Consider the following 18,585-nt stretch of genomic DNA (forward strand, 5'->3'; position numbering starts at 1 on the left):
ATAATACATGTTTTACCTCTGTAATTACCTTGTATCTAAGCTTCTTCTGACTGCCCCCTTATTTCAGTTCTTTTGACAGACTTGCATTTTAGCCAATTAGTGCTCACTCCTAGGTCACTTCACGTGCATGAGCTCAATGTTATCTATATGAAACACATGAACTAATACCCTCTAGTGGTCAAAATGCATTCAGATTAGAGGCAATCTTTAAGGTTAATTGCCCAAAAAATATTTATCTTAGTTAATGCAACTGAAATTTCACTACAAATTACATTCATTATTTTTTTGCTTGCTTTTTGCTGCAAAGTACCTTGCCTTTTGTAAAAAATTGTGCTTGCTCCCTACAGAGGTTGCAAATCAAATTATATTACCCAAGTGTGCTGTTTTACAGGAAAAAATAACACATTTAAATAATTAGTCGTCTTTTGTATGCATGATATACATTTTTAGAGTTTAAAGTAATTTTGAGTATGCAGTAAGCACTTACAGCTAACCTGGGGAAATGGAAAAAGTCTATCTAGCAAATAAATAGCAAGTAAATCCACTCTCTCATCCTTTCCCGCCTCAACTGCTGCAACTCTGTCCTCTCTGGTCTCCTTAACTGCCGCCTAGCTCCTTTACAATCCATAATGAATGCCTCTGCCAGGCTCATCTTCCTTACACGTTGCTCTTCATCTGCTGCACCTCTCTGCCAATCCCTTCACTGGCTTCCTCTTGCCTCCAGGATTAAATTCTGACTCTGACATACAAAGCCCTAAACTGCACTGCTCCCCCTCTAAATCTCAGACTTTGTCTCCAGATATTTTCCCTCCCGTCCCCTTCGCTCTGCTCATAACTTCCTACTCTCCTCCTCTCTTGTTATCTCCTCACACTCCCGTTTACAGGACTTCTCCAGACTGGCTCCCATCTTATGGAACTCTCAGCCTCGCTCTACAAGACTCCCCCCTAGTTTTGAAAGCTTCAAGCGCTCCCTAAAGACTCTACTGTTCAGGGATGCATACAACCTACACTAACCTTTCCTAACACCTTTGCTATCCCCGTGAACCCCTTAGCATGTAAGCCTATGAGCCCAGCTGTTTGTAGATCACCTTCATAAGAGCTGACTACAACAGTGCGACTCTCGAGTCGGCAGGATCATTTGATCAATATAAATGTTATCTTGTATACGCCTATGTTTATAACGCTGCAGAATCTGTTGGAGCTCTACAAATACCTGATAATAAAAATTAATTACAAGAATAGCAGAAACAATAAATAATGAATGTAGACCACAGTTATTTATATTTTTTAAGTGATTTAATGGTTAAAATTGAAATGTGTATGAGTAAATTCCATTTTTGAACAGAAGTATTTTCACAATACATTTGAATTGCAAAAATGTTTCTTGTAAATGATATTACTGTTTCATGGGCATATGTACATATGCTGTGATCCACTATGAACCTGCTTTCCAGCAATGCTTTCACTCAGAGAGCCAAAGCTAACTTGTATGACACAATACACACCATAACCATCTCTATGAGCAGGCAGAGTCTTTGAAAGCTAGTGTCACGGGCACACACAGCATATGTACATATGAGTGATTAAAGGGCCAATATAGTTATAAAATGATATGCGCTAATTCATTAGAGCACGTCATTTTGTCACTAGCAATGCTGCAAATCAATCTATTTAATGACCCAGCTGTGGCAACTAAAGATGATGATTGAATCAGCGGACATGAAACCCAACATTTTTCTTTTATGATTCAGATAGAACATATAATTCCAATGTATTTCTTTTATCAAATTTGCTGTGTTCTCATGGTATTCTTTGTTAAAGAGAATATCTGCAAAGTGTATAACATTGTTAAAAGTATTTATTCAAAACTGTGGCTATATAGTGCCCCAAACACGGGCATACTCTTGAGCCTACCTACCTGGTTTTCAACAAAGGATACCAAGAGAACAAAGTTAAATTGATAAAAGAAGTAAAGAGGAAACTTTCTTCAAATTGTATGCCCTATCTCAATCAGATAGGAATAATTTGGGGTTCCATGTCCCTTTAAGATTTTTTTGCATTAAGATAAATTGTATTATATTTGATAAACTCTTTTTTTAATGCCTAGATGAGTCATTGTAAAAATAATTAATACTTGGCAGTTCAATTATTGTATCCCCAGGAATCTGGCAGCTCAAATCCAGCTCTCTGGTGGTTAGGAGATGAAGAAAGTGAAGTCAAGTGGAGCTTTGAGGAGCTGGGGTTTCTCTCCAGGAAAGTCGCAAACATACTTACAGATGCCTGCGGCTTAAAACCAGGCGACAGAGTTATTGTGATTCTACCTCGTGTGCCAGAATGGTGGTTGCTAAATGTAGCGTGTATAAGAGCAGGTTAGTAGGTCTTAGTTTCATACTTTCCCAACATTTCCTGGGTAGAGAGGTATGGCTTCCTGGGTAGGGAGGTATGGCTTCCTGGGTAGGGAGGTATGGCTTCCTGGGTAGGGAGGTATGGCTTCCTGGGTAGGGAGGTATGGCTTCCTGGGATTGGAGGAATGGCTTCCTGGGTAGGGAGGTAAGGGGGGCTTGTTGGAGATGACATAGTGGTGTTTAGTGGGCAAAGCCATGTCAGGCATTGGGGTGGTGGTGTGCTTTGGGGGCGTGACTTGGGCTAAGTTGCTGTGTTTAAATGGTGTAGATGTGCAATCCCTGTAGACCTCCCAACAGCATCACAATGCCGCAAGATCCTGGATGGTTGGAAGGTATGGAGGTTAATTAAATCATCCCATCTATAAAATGGCTGGATTGAAATATTATATGACATGTTCTTTACTAGAGCATAGAACACCCACCTTTTCTGTCGTGCATTTAGAAAAGCAGATTTAGTTATAAAATATTTCTTTGACTTTTTAAAAATATTTTTTATTGATAAGAAGTACAAACATATTTTCAACAGTGACAAAGGTAAAAAGCACAATTAAACAACATATCTATGGACCCTTATCATAATATTATTTGAAGCATTTTTGTGTATAAATTACAATGGCATGTTTCCAGGAAAACTTTAAAATGTTTTAAAGGGCCACTAAACCCAAAATCTTTCTTTCATGATTCAGATAGAGAATAGAAATTTAAACAACATTACAATTTACTTCTATTATTTATTTTGCTAATTTTTTTTAGATATCCTTAGTTGAAGAAAAAGAAATGCACATGGTGAGCCAATCACATAAGGCTTCTATGTGCAGCAACCAATCAGCAGCTCCTGAGCATATCTAGATATGATTTTCAGAAAAGAATATCAAGAGAATAAAACAAATTAGATAGATGTTTAAAATTGCATTCTCTTTCTAAATCATGAAAGAAAAAGTGTGGGTGTCATGTCCCTTTAAGTTTGCGAGAAACCTATAGGTACCATTCCCATCACCCATCAATTAATATATTATATAATATAATAATATATTATATTATACTAAATTATATTATATTATGGCCTAGATTACGAGTGCAGCACAAAATTGTGCTTTCTCGAGTACGATAATTGCTCTACACTCAGTAATACCGGCGCATTCTTACCTGGAAGCGCTGCACTCATGAGCACGCTTCTATAGGCTCCAATGGGAGCCTCGTTCAGATGCTGTGAGACGCGGCTAAGAACCTAGTGCAGGGGGTAGGTCTTGCATCGATGGACAGTAAAGTTGAAATATATATTTTTTATATACATATATATTTGTGTGTTTATAGTGGTATATACATATTAACACATAAATATGTGTATATAAGCATATACATAAATGTTTACAGTATAAACACAGTCCCCTTAGACCGCTATGTAAAGACACTTTTCAGTGCTGTTTTTTTTTCTAACTACTCTACATCCCCTCACTTTAACCCCTTATTACAGCTTTGTGCAGTTATTTTTAATTTTAAAAAATGATCATATTTTTTTTGTTAATAAATTAACTGTACAATTTATTTTGGGGGACTTTTTTCAGTAACTAGAGATCTGATCACTGGTTAATGAATTCTAGCGCAAAGTGGTACAGCAAGCTTGCGGAAGCATTAAACAGCCACTTGCAATGGCTGGTTATTTAACATACGCTCGTAAACGGGCAAATTTGCCCCTTTACGAGCGACCGTTCAAATAGCGCTTCACTTGTAATCTAGCCCAATATTGGCACTTAAGTTACTGGTACTGGCACTTTCTCTCCTGTCTAGAGATATATGCATTCTTCTTTATTAAAGGGATCGTAAACCCCAAAATTTTCTTTTATGAATCAGATAGAACATACAATTGTAAACAACTTTCCAATTTAATTCTATTATCAAATGTTCTTCATTCTCTTTTTATCTATTGCTGAAGGGACAGCATTGCACTACTGACAGGAAGCTGAAAATATCTATTTAGCCAATCACAAGAGACAAATGTGTGCAGGTGTTCTGTCGAGAACTCCAATTCCTCGAAAACTCCAATCTGACGTCACTTCTGGTAAGTCTTCTATGTTAATATCTGTTTTGCTTCTGTCTGGGGGGCGCACCGCCGATCCTCTGGCATACACCCCAAGTAAACCTTGGGGAATGAGGTTTACCCGGGGGGCTTGAACCCTCCAGGCAGAGGCAAAATAGATAGTGTAGATAGGCGATTACAGTGTCTATCTGATTGGTTGTGAGTCCTGTCACTCACTCTATTTGGACCAATCAGATGTATGGATTCACCGGAAGTGACGTCAGATTGGAGTTTTCGATGTATTGGAGTTCTCGATAGAGCACAGGCACCAATTAGCAGCAGCTCCCACTAGTGTATGATATGTGCGTATTGATTTTTTAACAAGGGATACTAAGAGAACGAAGCACATTTGAAAATAGAAGTGAATTTAAAAGTGTCTTAAAAGCGCATGCTCTATCCGAATCATGCAAGTTTAATTTTGACTTACCTATCCCTTTAACAGTGTTTCAAGTTATAAAGCTTTAAAATGTCATTTTAAGCACATCCTATGTTCACCTTGCAAGTTGTTACTAGATATATATATTTTTTTTATTTAAGGTTTACCACTGGCATTTTTATTTTTCTTATTTGTGAAAAATGTTGTTAGATAATATTAAGGTCTTACCCATAGCTCCCTATTATCCCAAAATTTGCAAAACATAATGAATTGTCTTTTTATCCCCACATCTGTTCTAAAGTTAAAAATATCAGATGTTTAAAGGTAAAAAATACCTGCAGAATGAATCAGATCTGTTGTGTGATGTTATTTATCATCTTTCAGGTTTGGTGCTGATCCCAGGGACAACACAACTCACAGCAAAAGACATTCTACAGCGGCTACAAACTTCAGAGTCTAAATGCATTATTACTAGCGAAGCGCTAGCACCAGCGGTGGACTCGGTTGCATCTCAGTCTCCATGTTTAAAGACTAAACTACTCATATCCGAAGGGACCCGGGAAGGCTGGTTGAATTATAACAAATTATTTAAGTAAGTAACTTTAAAAAAAAATTACAAAAACAAGTAAATTTTGTGTACTTTATTTGGTAAATACATATTAATAAAGTTTTGTTGTATGTATTTTAAGTATTAATAAAGTTTTGTTGTATGTATTTTAAGTATTAATAAAGTTTTGTTGTATGCATTTTAAAGGGATGCGAATGATAGCCACAGCTGTGTGAAGACGAAAAGTAAAGATCCTATGACAATCTATTTTACAAGTGGTACAACAGGCTTCCCAAAAATGACAGAGCACAGTCACTGCAGCTATGGGCTTGGGTTGACAGTGAATGGCAGGTAAGGCATAATACAGACCTGTCAAACTTTAGAAATATTTAGGTGGCCATGCAACGAAGTTGCAGGACAACCTATTGTTATTGTCAAGATTATTATTATTTTTTTTTTTATTATTATTATTATTATTATTATTCGGCCACTTATTCAAGTGCTTATAAAAACAACATCATAACTCAAAAACTCATGAAATTTGGCACTATGCTAAAGATCTATGCTGTGCATAATCCTATGCAAAATAAATCTCATAGGTCATGTGATCTAGCAGCCATATTGCTTTTTGCGACAAATTTCAACAACCGCTTGAAAATCTTCTTCTTCAGAACCGCTTATGTTACAGCTGTGAAACTTGCTGTGTGTACTGCTGTACTGACCTAGAATACAGTTTGTTCAAGAGAAGTGATTTAGTCACATGACCTAGCTGCCATTTTGAATTGTGCAAAAATCTTTAAACATCTTCTTCTCTGCAACTGCTAAGTGCAATGAAGCACAATTTTGCACATGTGCTCCTTGCAAGGTCCTCTACCAAGTTTGTTCAAACTGCGAATTTTCCATAATCAACATGGCTGCTATGAGCCATTCGCCTTTTTATCGCTGTTTAATTGCGTAAATTTGAACTTTATGCATTATGTTTACACTATTTAACTATATTACAGTGTAGCAGACACATGAGTACACATAGTCATGACCCCTAAAGGCAATATTGCAGTAAACATTCGCACTGCGCAGTCGCCTTCGTGAAATAAAACATTTGCAAATTTTCATAAAACTTCTGCAAATTGTAGAGGTCTATAGTGAGCATTAGTATGTGCAATTTGAAAGCCATACAATGCATAGCTTGGCGGCAATTTTGTTTCGTATGCGCGTTTTTTAAAAACTACAAAAATCTTCTTCTCCGAAACCGCTTATGGCACAGAGTTGAAATTTTGTTTATAGAGTTATCTTATGACTAACATTCAGATTTGTTCAAGAGAAGTTGATAGGTCATGTGGTTTGGCAGCCATTTTGAATTGTTCAAAAATGCTTAACGATATTTTTAAATTAATAATAAAACAAAAACCGTTTTACAAAAATGCTTTATTTTTGCCATGTTTATTGACATCTATAGTAAGAACAATTGTGCATAATATGGAGGCTGTATATAATATGATTAGGCAGCCATTTTGTTTTGCGCAAAAAATTTGAAAATCTATTTTCTCTGCAACCGCTTATGTTAGAACTGTGAAACTAGCTAAGTAGCCTTATATTGTGACCTAGAATCACAGTTGTTCATGTTAAAGGAAAAGGTCACAAGCTGTGGCAGCCAAATTGGTTTTACGCAAAACTTCGAAAATGTGTTTTCTTTGCAACCGCTTATGTTAAAGCTGTGAAATTTGCTGTAAAACAATATCTTATGACCTAGAGTTACATATGATCGTGATGAATGTATTGGTCATATGGCAGGGCAGCCATCTTGAAAAACGCAAAATTTTCGAAAATGTGTTTTTCTTCCAAATGCTAATGTTAGAATTTTAAAAATTTCTATAAAGCTTTATATTGTGACTTAGCTGCTTGTATGTCATTGCAATGTCGATGCGCATGGCCACCTCTATCGCTGCTTGCAGCTATATTTATTATTATTATTATTTTTTTTATTATTATTATTATTATTATTATTCCGCCACTTTTTCTATTGCCCATAACTTTTGAACTGCTAAAGCAAAGCTCTTGAAATCAGGTATGCTAATACAGCCTATTGCTCTGCTACATCTCATGCAATATTGAACTCATAGGTCATAAGGTTACGCAGCCATATTGCTTTTTGCGACAAATTTCGATAAACGCTTAATAATCTTTATCTCCAGAACTGCTAATGTTACAACTTTGAAACTTGCTGTGCTCAGTGCTGCTATGAACTAGATTTGCTATTGCTCAAAAGAAGTGCCTTGGTCACATGATGTAGCAGCCATCTTACATTTTGCGAAAATCTTTAAACATCTTCTTCTCTTAAACCGCTTAGTGCAATAAAGCGCAATTTTGCACATATGCTCCTTGCAAGGTCCTCTACCAAGTTTGTTAAAATTGCAATTTTTCCATAATCAACATGGCTGCTGTGAGACATTAACCTTTTTATTGCCATTTAATTGCGTAATTTTGCACTTTATACATTAGTTTTGCAATGTTTAACAATATTACAGTGTAATAGATACATGATTACACATAGTCATAACCCTTAAAGACAATATTGCAGTTAAAATTCGCATTGTGCAATCGCCTTCGTGAAATAAAACATTTGCAAATTTTCATGAAACTTCTGCAAATTGTAGAGGTCTATAGTGAGCATTAGTATGTGCAATTTGAAAGCCATACATTGCATAGCTTGGCGGCCATTTTGTTTCGTATGCGCCATTTTTACAAACTATAAACATCTTCTTCTCCGAAACCGCTTATGGGACAGACTTGAAATTTTGTTTATAGAGTTATCTTATGACTAACATTCAGATTTGTTCAAGAGAAGTTGATACGTCATGTGGTTTGGCAGCCATTTTGAATTGTTCAAAATTGCTTAACGATATTTTTAAACTAATAATAAAACAAAAACCGTTTTACAAAAATGCTTTATTTTTGCCATGTTTATTAACATCTATAGTGAACACTATTGTGCGTAATATGGAGGCTGTATATCTTACGATCGGGCAGCCATCTTGGTTTCCGCGAAAATTTCGAAAGTCTATTTTCTCTGCAACCGCTTATGTAAGAACTGTGAAATTTGCTGTACTGTCTTATATTGTGACATAGATTCACAATTGCTCATTAGGAGAGAATCAGTCACATGATGCGGCAGCAATATCGGTTTTATGTTTATCGTAATTATTTGTAATTCAATACTGCCTCTTTTGAGTCAATTGCTCACAAAACACAAATTACTTATGCTAAACTCTTGAAATCAGGTATGCTGATACAGCCTATTGCAATGCTTTATCTCATGCAATATTGAACTCATAGGTCATAAGGTTACGTTGCCATATTGTTTTTTTGCGACAAATTTTGAGAACTGCTTAATAATCTTTAGCTCTGGAACTGCTTATGTTGCAACTTTGAAACTTGCTGTGCTTAGTGCTGCTATGACCTAGATTTGCCATTGCTCAACAGAAGTGCCTTGGTCACATGATGTAGCAGCCATCTTGCATTTTGCGAAAATCTTAAAACATCTTCTTCTCTTAAATCGCTTAGTGCAATAAAGCGCAATTTTGCACATATGCTCCTAGCAAGGTCCTCTACCAAGTTTGTTAACATTGCGATTTTTCCATAATCAACATGGCTGCTGTGAGACATTAACCTTTTTATCGCCATTTAAAAGCGTAATTTTGCACTTTATACATTAGTTTTACAATATTTAACAATATTACAGTGTAATAGACACATGAATACACATAGTCATAACCCTCAAAGACAATATTGCAGTTAAAATTTGCAGTGCGCAGTCGCCTTCGTGAAATAAAACATTTGCAAATTTTCATGAAACTTCTGAAAATTGTAGAGGTCTATAGTGAGCATTAGTATATGCAATTTGAAAGCCATACATTGCATAGCTTGGTGGCCATTTTGATTCGTATGCACTGTTTTTAAAAGCTACAAAAATCTTCTTCTCCTAAACCGCTTATGGCACAGACTTGAAATTTTGTTTACAGAGTTATGTTATGACTAACATTCAGATTTGTTCAAGAGAAGATGATAGGTCATGTGGTTTGGCAGCCATTTTGAATTGTTCAAAAACGCTTAACGATATTTTTAAATTATTGATAAAACAACATCCGTTTTACAAAAATGCTTTATTTTTGCCATGTGTATTGACATCTATATTGAGAACTATTGTGCATAATATGGAGGCTTTATATTATATGATCTGGCAGCCATTTTATTTTACGTGAAAATTTCGAAAATCTATTTTCTCTGCAACCACTTATGTTAGAACTGTGAAAATTACTGTATAACCTTATATTGTGACCTAGATACACAGTTGTTCATGTTGATGGAATTAGTTACAAGCTGTGGCAGCCATATTGATTTACGTGAAAATTTTGAAAATGTGATTTCTTTGCAACCGCTTATGTTAAATCTTTGAAATTTGCTGTATAGCTATATATTGTAACTTAGCAGCTTTTATGCCATTGCAAAGTCGATGCGCATGGCCACCTCTATCGCTGCTTGCAGCTATATTTCATATTTGCATCTATGATTGATCTGATTACAAAAAATGTCAGAGTGAAGTCAATACAGCATGTATTGTTTAAATGCAAATGTCAATGTGCTTTTAACTCTTGAATTACCTTGCTCTGCCAATCATTGCAAAACCTGATATTGGTGATTTGGTTTTCTTAATTATTGTGATGTAAAATAGGTAATTCGATTGATGTTTTGTGTTTGATCTGAAGAAGGCTAATAAAAGTTGTCTCATACATAGTTTTACGTATCTGGCTAGACCAGACCCACACATAGACTTACGGATTGTCACAAGCATTCCCTGACAGTCAACAAAAATAAACTTTGACTTGTTCCATCTGGGAGTTAAATCTGAGTCTCTTGGTTTACAGACAGTTTCTCTGCTCTTCAGCCAGTAGTGGGTTTTATGGGTTAAATGGCCTTTTCAATCAGTAAACTACTGTGTGCTATCCATGTCTCAGCTGTTGAGTGTCAGTACTAGTCAGCTGACCATACTAGGCCGATCCTCCTTGCGTTCTGGGCTCTGGCATTGGATGACTTTAACAGCGCTACTTGTCTTTCCATCTGACTCTGTGTCTGCTCAGTTTGACTTTTTCAGATTTCACCTTATGCTTTGTTCCTGACTTTAAACCTTTCATCTGCCTCAGGCTCTCTAGGAATTTGCTTAAAACGTTAATTGCTCCTGTCTAGACTGCTCCTGGACTCCAGCACCGGATCTGTCCAGCCCAGAAGTGGTTGATATTATTAGCCCATTTAATGGTTTATATTTCATTCCAACCAACCATCTGTATTCCTGCTACTGTTGTGTTTTCAGTTAGTGTAAGTACCTGTGTACTGCTGTACTCCAGTGTGGGACTCTGTACAGCCCAAATGTGGATGATCATCCAAGCCCAGTTGTGGGTTCATAGCCCAGACCAGTTGTGGGTTCATAGCCCAGACCAGCTGTGTTTAGTTTACCACTGTGTTTGCGCTTATAGTCTGTGCAAGTGCTTGTGTACTGCTGTACCCCAGTGCAGAACTCTGTCCAGCACAAACATGGGTGATCATCCTAACACAATCATATGTGTTCTCTCCAGCATATCCTCTAACCATTGTGCTTCCTGCCACAGCCATTACAAAGGTATACTGAAATATTTCACTTTTGTCTACAGCTTGTATCATTTCTAGGTCTAGGTTATATTAATACACTTTTTACCTCTGTGATTACCTTGTATATAAGCATCTGCAGACTGCCCCTTATTTCAGTTCTTTTGACAGACTTGCATTTTAGCCAATCAGTGGTGACTCCACGGGAATCAGCACAATGTTATCTATATGGCACGCATGAACTACCACTGTCTAGCTGTGAACATTTTTCAAAATGCACTGAGATAATTTACTGGCGCTCTACAAATAACTGATGATAATAATAATATTAATAATAATAATAATAATAATAAGAAGAAGTGGCCTTCAAGGTTTTAAAAATTAACATATGAGCCTAACTATGTTTCGCTTTCAACAAATAATACCAAGAGAATGAAGAAAATTTGATGATAAAAGTACATTGGAAAGTTGTTTAAAATGACATGCCCTATTTGAATCATTAAAGTTTAATTTTGACTAGACTGTCCCTTTAATTCATATAAGATTTAACTGTTCTTGAACCCACGCAGATACTGGTTGGATCTGACCTCATCAGATGTATTCTGGAACACGTCAGACACAGGCTGGGCAAAGTCTGCATGGAGCAGTGTATTCGCCCCATGGATTCAGGGCTCCTGCGTGTTTGTCCACAGCATGCCAAGATTTGACCCACCTACTGTACTAAAAGTAAGTCAGGTCGCAAAAATATTTATGCTATATTAACGGGACATGAAACCAAACATTTTTCTTTCATAAATTTATATAGAGCATTATTTAAACCTCAATTTGCTTCGATTATAAAAGTTGCCTCATTCTCTAGGTATTCTTTGTTGAAGGATCAGCAAAGTACTATTAGGAGCTAGCTGAACATAAATATTGAAGAAATAAGTCTAAAGTTATAGGGGCCGAATTATCAAGCTCCGAATGGGCCTTTGGGCTCGCTGGAAACAGTAGTTATGAAGCAGCGGTTTAAAGGGACCGCTGCTCCATAACTTGTCCACCTGCTCTGAGACCGTGGACATCAATCCGTCTGATCCTATACGATCGGGCTGATTGACACCCCCTGCTAGCGGCCGATTTCCCGCGAATTTGCAGGGGGCGGTATTGCACCAGCAGTTCACAAGAACTACTTGTGTAATGATAAATGCCGACAGCATATGCTGTCGGGATTTATCGATGTGCAGCGGACATGATACGCTGCATTGCATCATGTTCACTCGCACATTCATAAATAGACCCCATAGTCTCCATAAAGTGATGAGCGACATTTTATTACAGAGGTTTCCTTTAAAAAAACAAAACTATTTTCTTATTTTTTTTCCTCTGCTGAATTTTTAGACTAACAATGTCACAGTGTTTAATGCACTATTAACTATAAGTAATAGCAAAAACTTTATGTATTTTTATTATTTATTTTGCAAACATTTCCTGTAATTTAAATGGATATATGTATTGTTCTCAAAAAGATTTTCTGAGGAAGTACTTACTATCCAATGAGTATTAGCAGGAAGTACTAATCAGCCAATCAGCATTAGCAGGAAGTACTAATCAGCCAATCAGCATTAGCAGGAAGTACTTATCAGCCAATCAGCATTACTAGGAAGCACACAACTGATATGGCTTTTTAGATTCAGTATAGATTAAACAGCTTTTACTTTTTTCAAGCAAATTAAAAAATATTAATAATAAATGTTGCTCTTTCATATGAATGATATACAATTTTGTATATTAATGTGTCTTTAACTCTGTGGCTTCTTTATTTATCCACAAAAGACTGTAGAACATTGTAGGGTATTAATAACCCCCACACTGCTTGAACAAATGGCAGTTGCTTTCAAAGTTTAGCGCTGCAGAGTCTGTTGGCGCTCTACAAATAACCGATAATAATACTGTAAAGTGGCAGTTTTAAATGGTTTCAAAAGTAATTGTGTATGCAGATCTTTTGCAATTCAGTGCTGATATATACGGTGCATACACAAATATGTCCTTTAAATGCCACCAAAGAGGTCTGTGAGGGTCAGGGTTTTAATTATATCAGATCTAAAACAAAAATCCTATTAAATATCACTGTGCTGTCATTTTCTTGTGTTATATCAGGGCTGTCCAAACCACGGCCTGGGGGCCACATCCGGGTCACTATGGCCCCTCAGCACAATTAAGCAGAATACAAACATCAGTAATTTGTTATAAAAAATGCAGTTCCAAATTTTTCATTAAGTAATTACATTAATATTATTTACATTTTAACTAAAATTATTATTATAATCTAATTTGAGTTATTGTTAGACTAAGTGTGAGTATAATGCAATATGGCTCACAGCCAATCTCTGCATATAAAATAGTTTGGGTTTTCTGTAATACATCATTAGAAGCTGAATTGATAGCCTGAGAAAAGGAGAATGGGTCAAAGCTTGACGTAAGGGACTGTAAAGTCAAATGAAAGTGTTGGTAATCTTTGCATTTGTATAATCAGATCCTAAAACGAGAACAATATTTTAGATGGACAATTCACATTCTAATGAAGATACTCTATAACTTGCTTTTTAATATAGATATAAAATTCTTATACCCTGAGCTCCGACCGCCCACTTCAAAAGAGTTTTTTCCTTTGTTTGCTGACAGTTTTGACTGTTCTCCAATCAGCACTCTAGTCATACGGCACTCACACTATATTTATTTTTTGTAGCTAGAGCACCAATGGAGCAGTCAAAACCATCAGCTCACAAAAAATGACTTCTGAATTGGGCGGTCAGAGCACGAGGTATTTGAATTTGATTGCTATATTAAAATGTAAGTTATAGAGAATCTTCATTACAATGGATTCATTGTCCATCTAAAATATTGTTTCCATTCCGGATATGATTATACAAATAGCAAACTTTACCTATCACTTTAAAGGGATACTAAAGCCAATTTTTTTTAATTTCATGATTCGGATAGAGCACGCAATTTTAAGCAACTTTCTCATTTACTCCTATTATCAATTTTTCGTTGTTCTCTTGGTATCTTTAGTTAAAAAGCAGGAATTAAAGTTTAGGAGCCGGGCCATTTTAGGTTCAGCACCTAGGTAGCGCTTTGCTGATTGGTGGTTGTTCTGCCTCTTTAATGAGCTATATTCTCTATACCTTTTGTTATTTGCAGACACTGTCTACTTATCCCATAACAACGTTTTGCGCAGCTCCCACTGCGTATCGTATGCTTGTGTTGCAGGATCTTGTTGGGTAAGCACCGCTCTATATGATATTCTCAGACTGCAGTACAGTGAATTAGAGCACTATTTAAAGGGACATTGAAAACTATGGGCTTCGATTTATCATTCATATTCTCCTATATTTTCTATTTAAAGGTCTCATGAGAAATAAGGCCCCTGTTTATCATTCAAAAATGCACCTAAAATTGGACAAGTTCAACTGTAAAAAAAAGGGCTCTACAAGGTGCAAAAATGATCTATAACAAAGCGCAATAATGTTTATTGTAGCCCAATAATAATTTATATTGGGGTGATAAAAAAATATATAATGGAGCGCCAAAATAATATATAACAGAGCACAAAAATGATATCTATTGGGGCATAAAAATAAGATATAAAAAAGCGCTAAAACTAAAGCACAAAAACAATGAAAATGTAGATCTATTTTCTTACGTCAGTTTGTTGAAGAGGGGCGTTAACAAAGCTACTAGGGGGGCTGTATAAATATTTCTATTGGCTTATATATGACTGACATGGAGAACAGTTGTTTATTTTCAGTGATAAATAAGGCACAGATACTAATCCGGCTAGAGAAATGTATCTTTAGATCTCCTCAGCTCTCCTATGGAGAAGTGCAGAGAAAAAATTACTTTTTTATGATAAATACGCAGGTGCGCCTTTCCAAAGGCAAGCTACGGAGAACAGATAGGAGAACAGAAAGGACAATTCCCCAAATAACTGATAAATCTAGCCCTATGTACCTTTTTGCACATGTGCAGCAACTCTCCTTCAGACACCTGCAGTGTGTAACCTAGGTTCCAAAATGGCAGCCCCCCTGACTAGAGGGAGTGCAGGAAATATATTTAGTGCCCCTTTAAGTAATATATATACGTATATATACAGTATATGTATGACGAAGCACTCACAGGGATTTTCAAATATATATATATATATATATATATATATATATATATATATATATATATAAATAAATAGTTTATTATAATAAACTAATAAAGTATTGCAAATTGGCAGAAGAGGTTTTTCACCCCTGCATGTTGGCAGCCATGAGAAGTTGCTGTGTGAATTTTTATTGGGGCATAGATACACGTTGGTTAAACACAAGGGTCATTTTTTTTTTATTGAGGTTTTATAAAGTAAACTAAACATACAGAACATCCATTCATATTACATAAAGTTTACAAATCAAATACAATTCATATGGTAACACCAGCATCGGTTGTGCACAAGTGCACGTACTACTGAATAGCTCAATCTTCTTTTCTTAATTTTTACACTTCAATTATGAGATAAAACACACAAACAGCAAATACTTAAAGGGACATGAAACCCCAATTTTTTCTTTCATAATTTAGATACAGCATGTATTTTTTTATACAGCATGTTTTTTTTAAAATTCCCAATTTACTTCTATTATCAAATTTGAAGACTCACCAGAAACACGGCCCTTCAAGCTCCATTCGGAGCTTGGTAAATGAGCACCTTGACTTTGTCAGAAACATTGCTACTATCAGGAGAAAGCTCTTTAGGATCATATTCTTGGGCAGATACACAGTAAATTTAGACTGGAGTCAGACATATAACCTTGCAATGGGTTTAAACTTCTACAACCCGATATATTTTTGTGATATTTGATACATTTGGACATAGTAGAAGGTAACAAAATAATTTAGATCAAACAGTATTGGGCAAAGGGCTGCACTGACATTGGCGCTGCAACATTCTACACACTGATTGCTTAATCAGTGCAGGAGCTCATTTTTATCAGTTCCTAACTGGCCACAGCAAAATAAATAAGATAAATATGAATATAGATAAATATACTCAAGAGACGTTATCATCTGACTGCAAAATACATTTTGAATACTTATTTTGCTTACAGGGTCTTTTGCAATGTACTGTTTAAAGTGATAATTTGATTCATATAGCGAATACAATTTTAAATGTTCCAATTTACTTCTATTATCAAATTTGCTGCATTCTTTTGGTATCCTTTGTTGAAGGTGCAGCAATGCACTACTGGGAGCTAGCTTAACATATTGCGTAAGCCAATGACAAAGAGGCAATTAAGTGCAGCAGCCATTATTCAGCCACCAATAAGCAGCTAGCTCCCAGTATTGCTTTGCTGCTCATGAACCTACAGTACCTAGGTTTACTGTTTAACAAAGGATCAGTAACATTCACAATCAGAAGTTTTGTTGCAGTTTTAATTAGTAACAATGTTTTGTGCTGTTTATTTTCTCTCCAATTAAGGTACAAATTCAAGAACCTAAACCACTGTACCAGTGCGGGGGAGCCCATGAATCCACAGGTGATGGAGCAATGGAAATCTCAAACAGGACTTGATATCTATGAAGGCTACGGACAGACGGAAACTGTAAGTAGATTTATAACTAACATAGACCAACATTTTCACATTATGGGGTAGATTCCAGTATTTCCTATTTATTTATTTTGAGATTGGAAAATTGTGATTTATTTTTTTTAAATAAAGTGATCACAATCTTTCGGAGTCAAAAACAATTGAGCTGAATAACTCTTGCGAGAAACAATCTCCATTTTCCCACAACAGCGCCCTTAAAGGGATATGATGTGATTCAGACAGAGAATACCATTTAAAAGAAGTTTCCAATTTATTTATATTATCAAATTTGCTTTGTTCCCATGGTATTCTTTGTTGAAGATATATCTAGATATGTGTCTGCCATCTAGTGCTCTTGCTAATGTATAACATTCTAGAAAAACTGATGACATATAGTGCTCCAGAAATGGGTCGGCTCCTAAGCTTACCTTCCTGCTTTTCAACAAAAGATACCAAGAGAACTAAGACAATTTGATAATAGAAGTAAATAGAAAGTTTAAAATTGTATGCTCTATCTGATTCATGAACGAAAGATTTGGAGTTTCGTATCTCTTTAACTTCTGATAATGGATGCCGATCAATGAAAAACGAAAATTGGTTTAATGTAGTCCGTGTGTGCTTTGCAGTTGAATAGCGTAGTGTTTTTGTTAAGTGTTAAATGAGCTGAATACCAGTTGTAATATGGGCATGAGCGATATACCGGGCATGATTGCTCAATGAGGATTTTTAAACTTTTAATATTTTTAAAGGCACAGTCTAGTCAAAACTAAACTTTCATGATTCAGATAGAGCATGCAATTTTAAACAACTTTCCAAATTACTTCTATTATCTAATTTGCTCAATTCTTTAGATATCCTTTGTTGAAGAAATAGCAATGCACATGTGTGAGCCAATCACACAAGGCCTCTAGGTGCAGCAACCAATCAGCAGCTACTGAGCATATCTAGATATGCTTTTCAGCAAGTGATATCAAGAGAATGAAGCAAATTAGATAATAGAAGTAAATTAGAAAGTTGTTTAAAATTACATGCTCTTTCTAAATCACGAAAGAAAAAAATTGGCTTTCATGTCCCTTTAAGTATTTTTGTATTCATTCTGCAAATCTAATGTTCCATTTGGAAAGATTTTCTTCTAAAATCAAGAACACAAGAAAGACACTGTGGGAAATTAATTTTCATTAAAAGAAAGTAGCTCCAGTTTATATTTTCTTTTCAGATTTGAATTTTAACATATCTCAAACTGTGACGAGGTTTAATGAATCTAGACCATAAATTCATATATACAGTATATCTAACATGGTGTCTGTGGAAGGGATGAGCAAATGTGTTGAAAGTACAATTTGCTTGGTAGAACGAATAGTCCTGTGGATAAACTCATTTTGATAAGAACAAAAACCCAAAAGTTTTCTTTTGTGATTCAGAGAGAACAGACCATTTTAAAAAAAAGTTTCCAATTTACTTCTATAATCAAAATTGCTTCGTTACCATGATATTCTGTGTTGAAGAGATACCTAGGTAGGCATCTGAAGCACTACATGGCAGGAAATAGTGCTGCCATCTTCGAGCAAGAGAAATTCAATTCGATAATACTGTCCCTTTAAAGAACAGTCCCTTTAAATTGAGAAACACTAAACTACAACATATTAGTGGTGAACATTTGTTTATTTTTTTATTCTGTAAGAGAAACTAAAGCCTCACTGTAACCTGAGAGAGTAGATGGGGCTGGTTAGGAAGTGAGCAGGGGTAGATGGGGGTGTGGCTAGGCAGTCATCAGCAAACCAAGACATTTATAAGGTGTGGGAGGAGCAATGGGCGGATCTCTGAACCTGTGACCAGCCCACAAGGTACAGGGCAGTTGGTAGCTCTGGACAGGTTGTACATAAGATACTGAAGACATACTGTACATATTGGCAGTTAGTTGAAATTCTGTG

The 18,585-nt window shown here is 35.9% G+C and overlaps 1 protein-coding gene across 4 annotated transcripts in view; it reads left to right on the forward strand.

The window, feature by feature from the left end:
- Positions 1 to 18,585, forward strand: part of LOC128642310 (acyl-coenzyme A synthetase ACSM3, mitochondrial) — a 35,512-nt gene that overhangs the window by 6,167 nt on the left and 10,760 nt on the right. For 3 of the 4 annotated variants that reach the window (XM_053695034.1, XM_053695036.1, XM_053695035.1), the window contains 6 exons: positions 2,162 to 2,369; positions 5,243 to 5,450; positions 5,613 to 5,756; positions 11,612 to 11,768; positions 14,223 to 14,302; positions 16,546 to 16,669. In XM_053695034.1, coding sequence (XP_053551009.1) covers positions 2,162 to 2,369; positions 5,243 to 5,450; positions 5,613 to 5,756; positions 11,612 to 11,768; positions 14,223 to 14,302; positions 16,546 to 16,669 — 921 coding nt within the window. The remainder of the gene's footprint in view (positions 1 to 2,161; positions 2,370 to 5,242; positions 5,451 to 5,612; positions 5,757 to 11,611; positions 11,769 to 14,222; positions 14,303 to 16,545; positions 16,670 to 18,585) is intronic. The other variant, XM_053695037.1, reaches the window with a different exon arrangement.

This window comes from Bombina bombina, chromosome 11 (assembly GCF_027579735.1).
Source record: "Bombina bombina isolate aBomBom1 chromosome 11, aBomBom1.pri, whole genome shotgun sequence".
Lineage (NCBI taxonomy): Eukaryota > Metazoa > Chordata > Amphibia > Anura > Bombinatoridae > Bombina > Bombina bombina.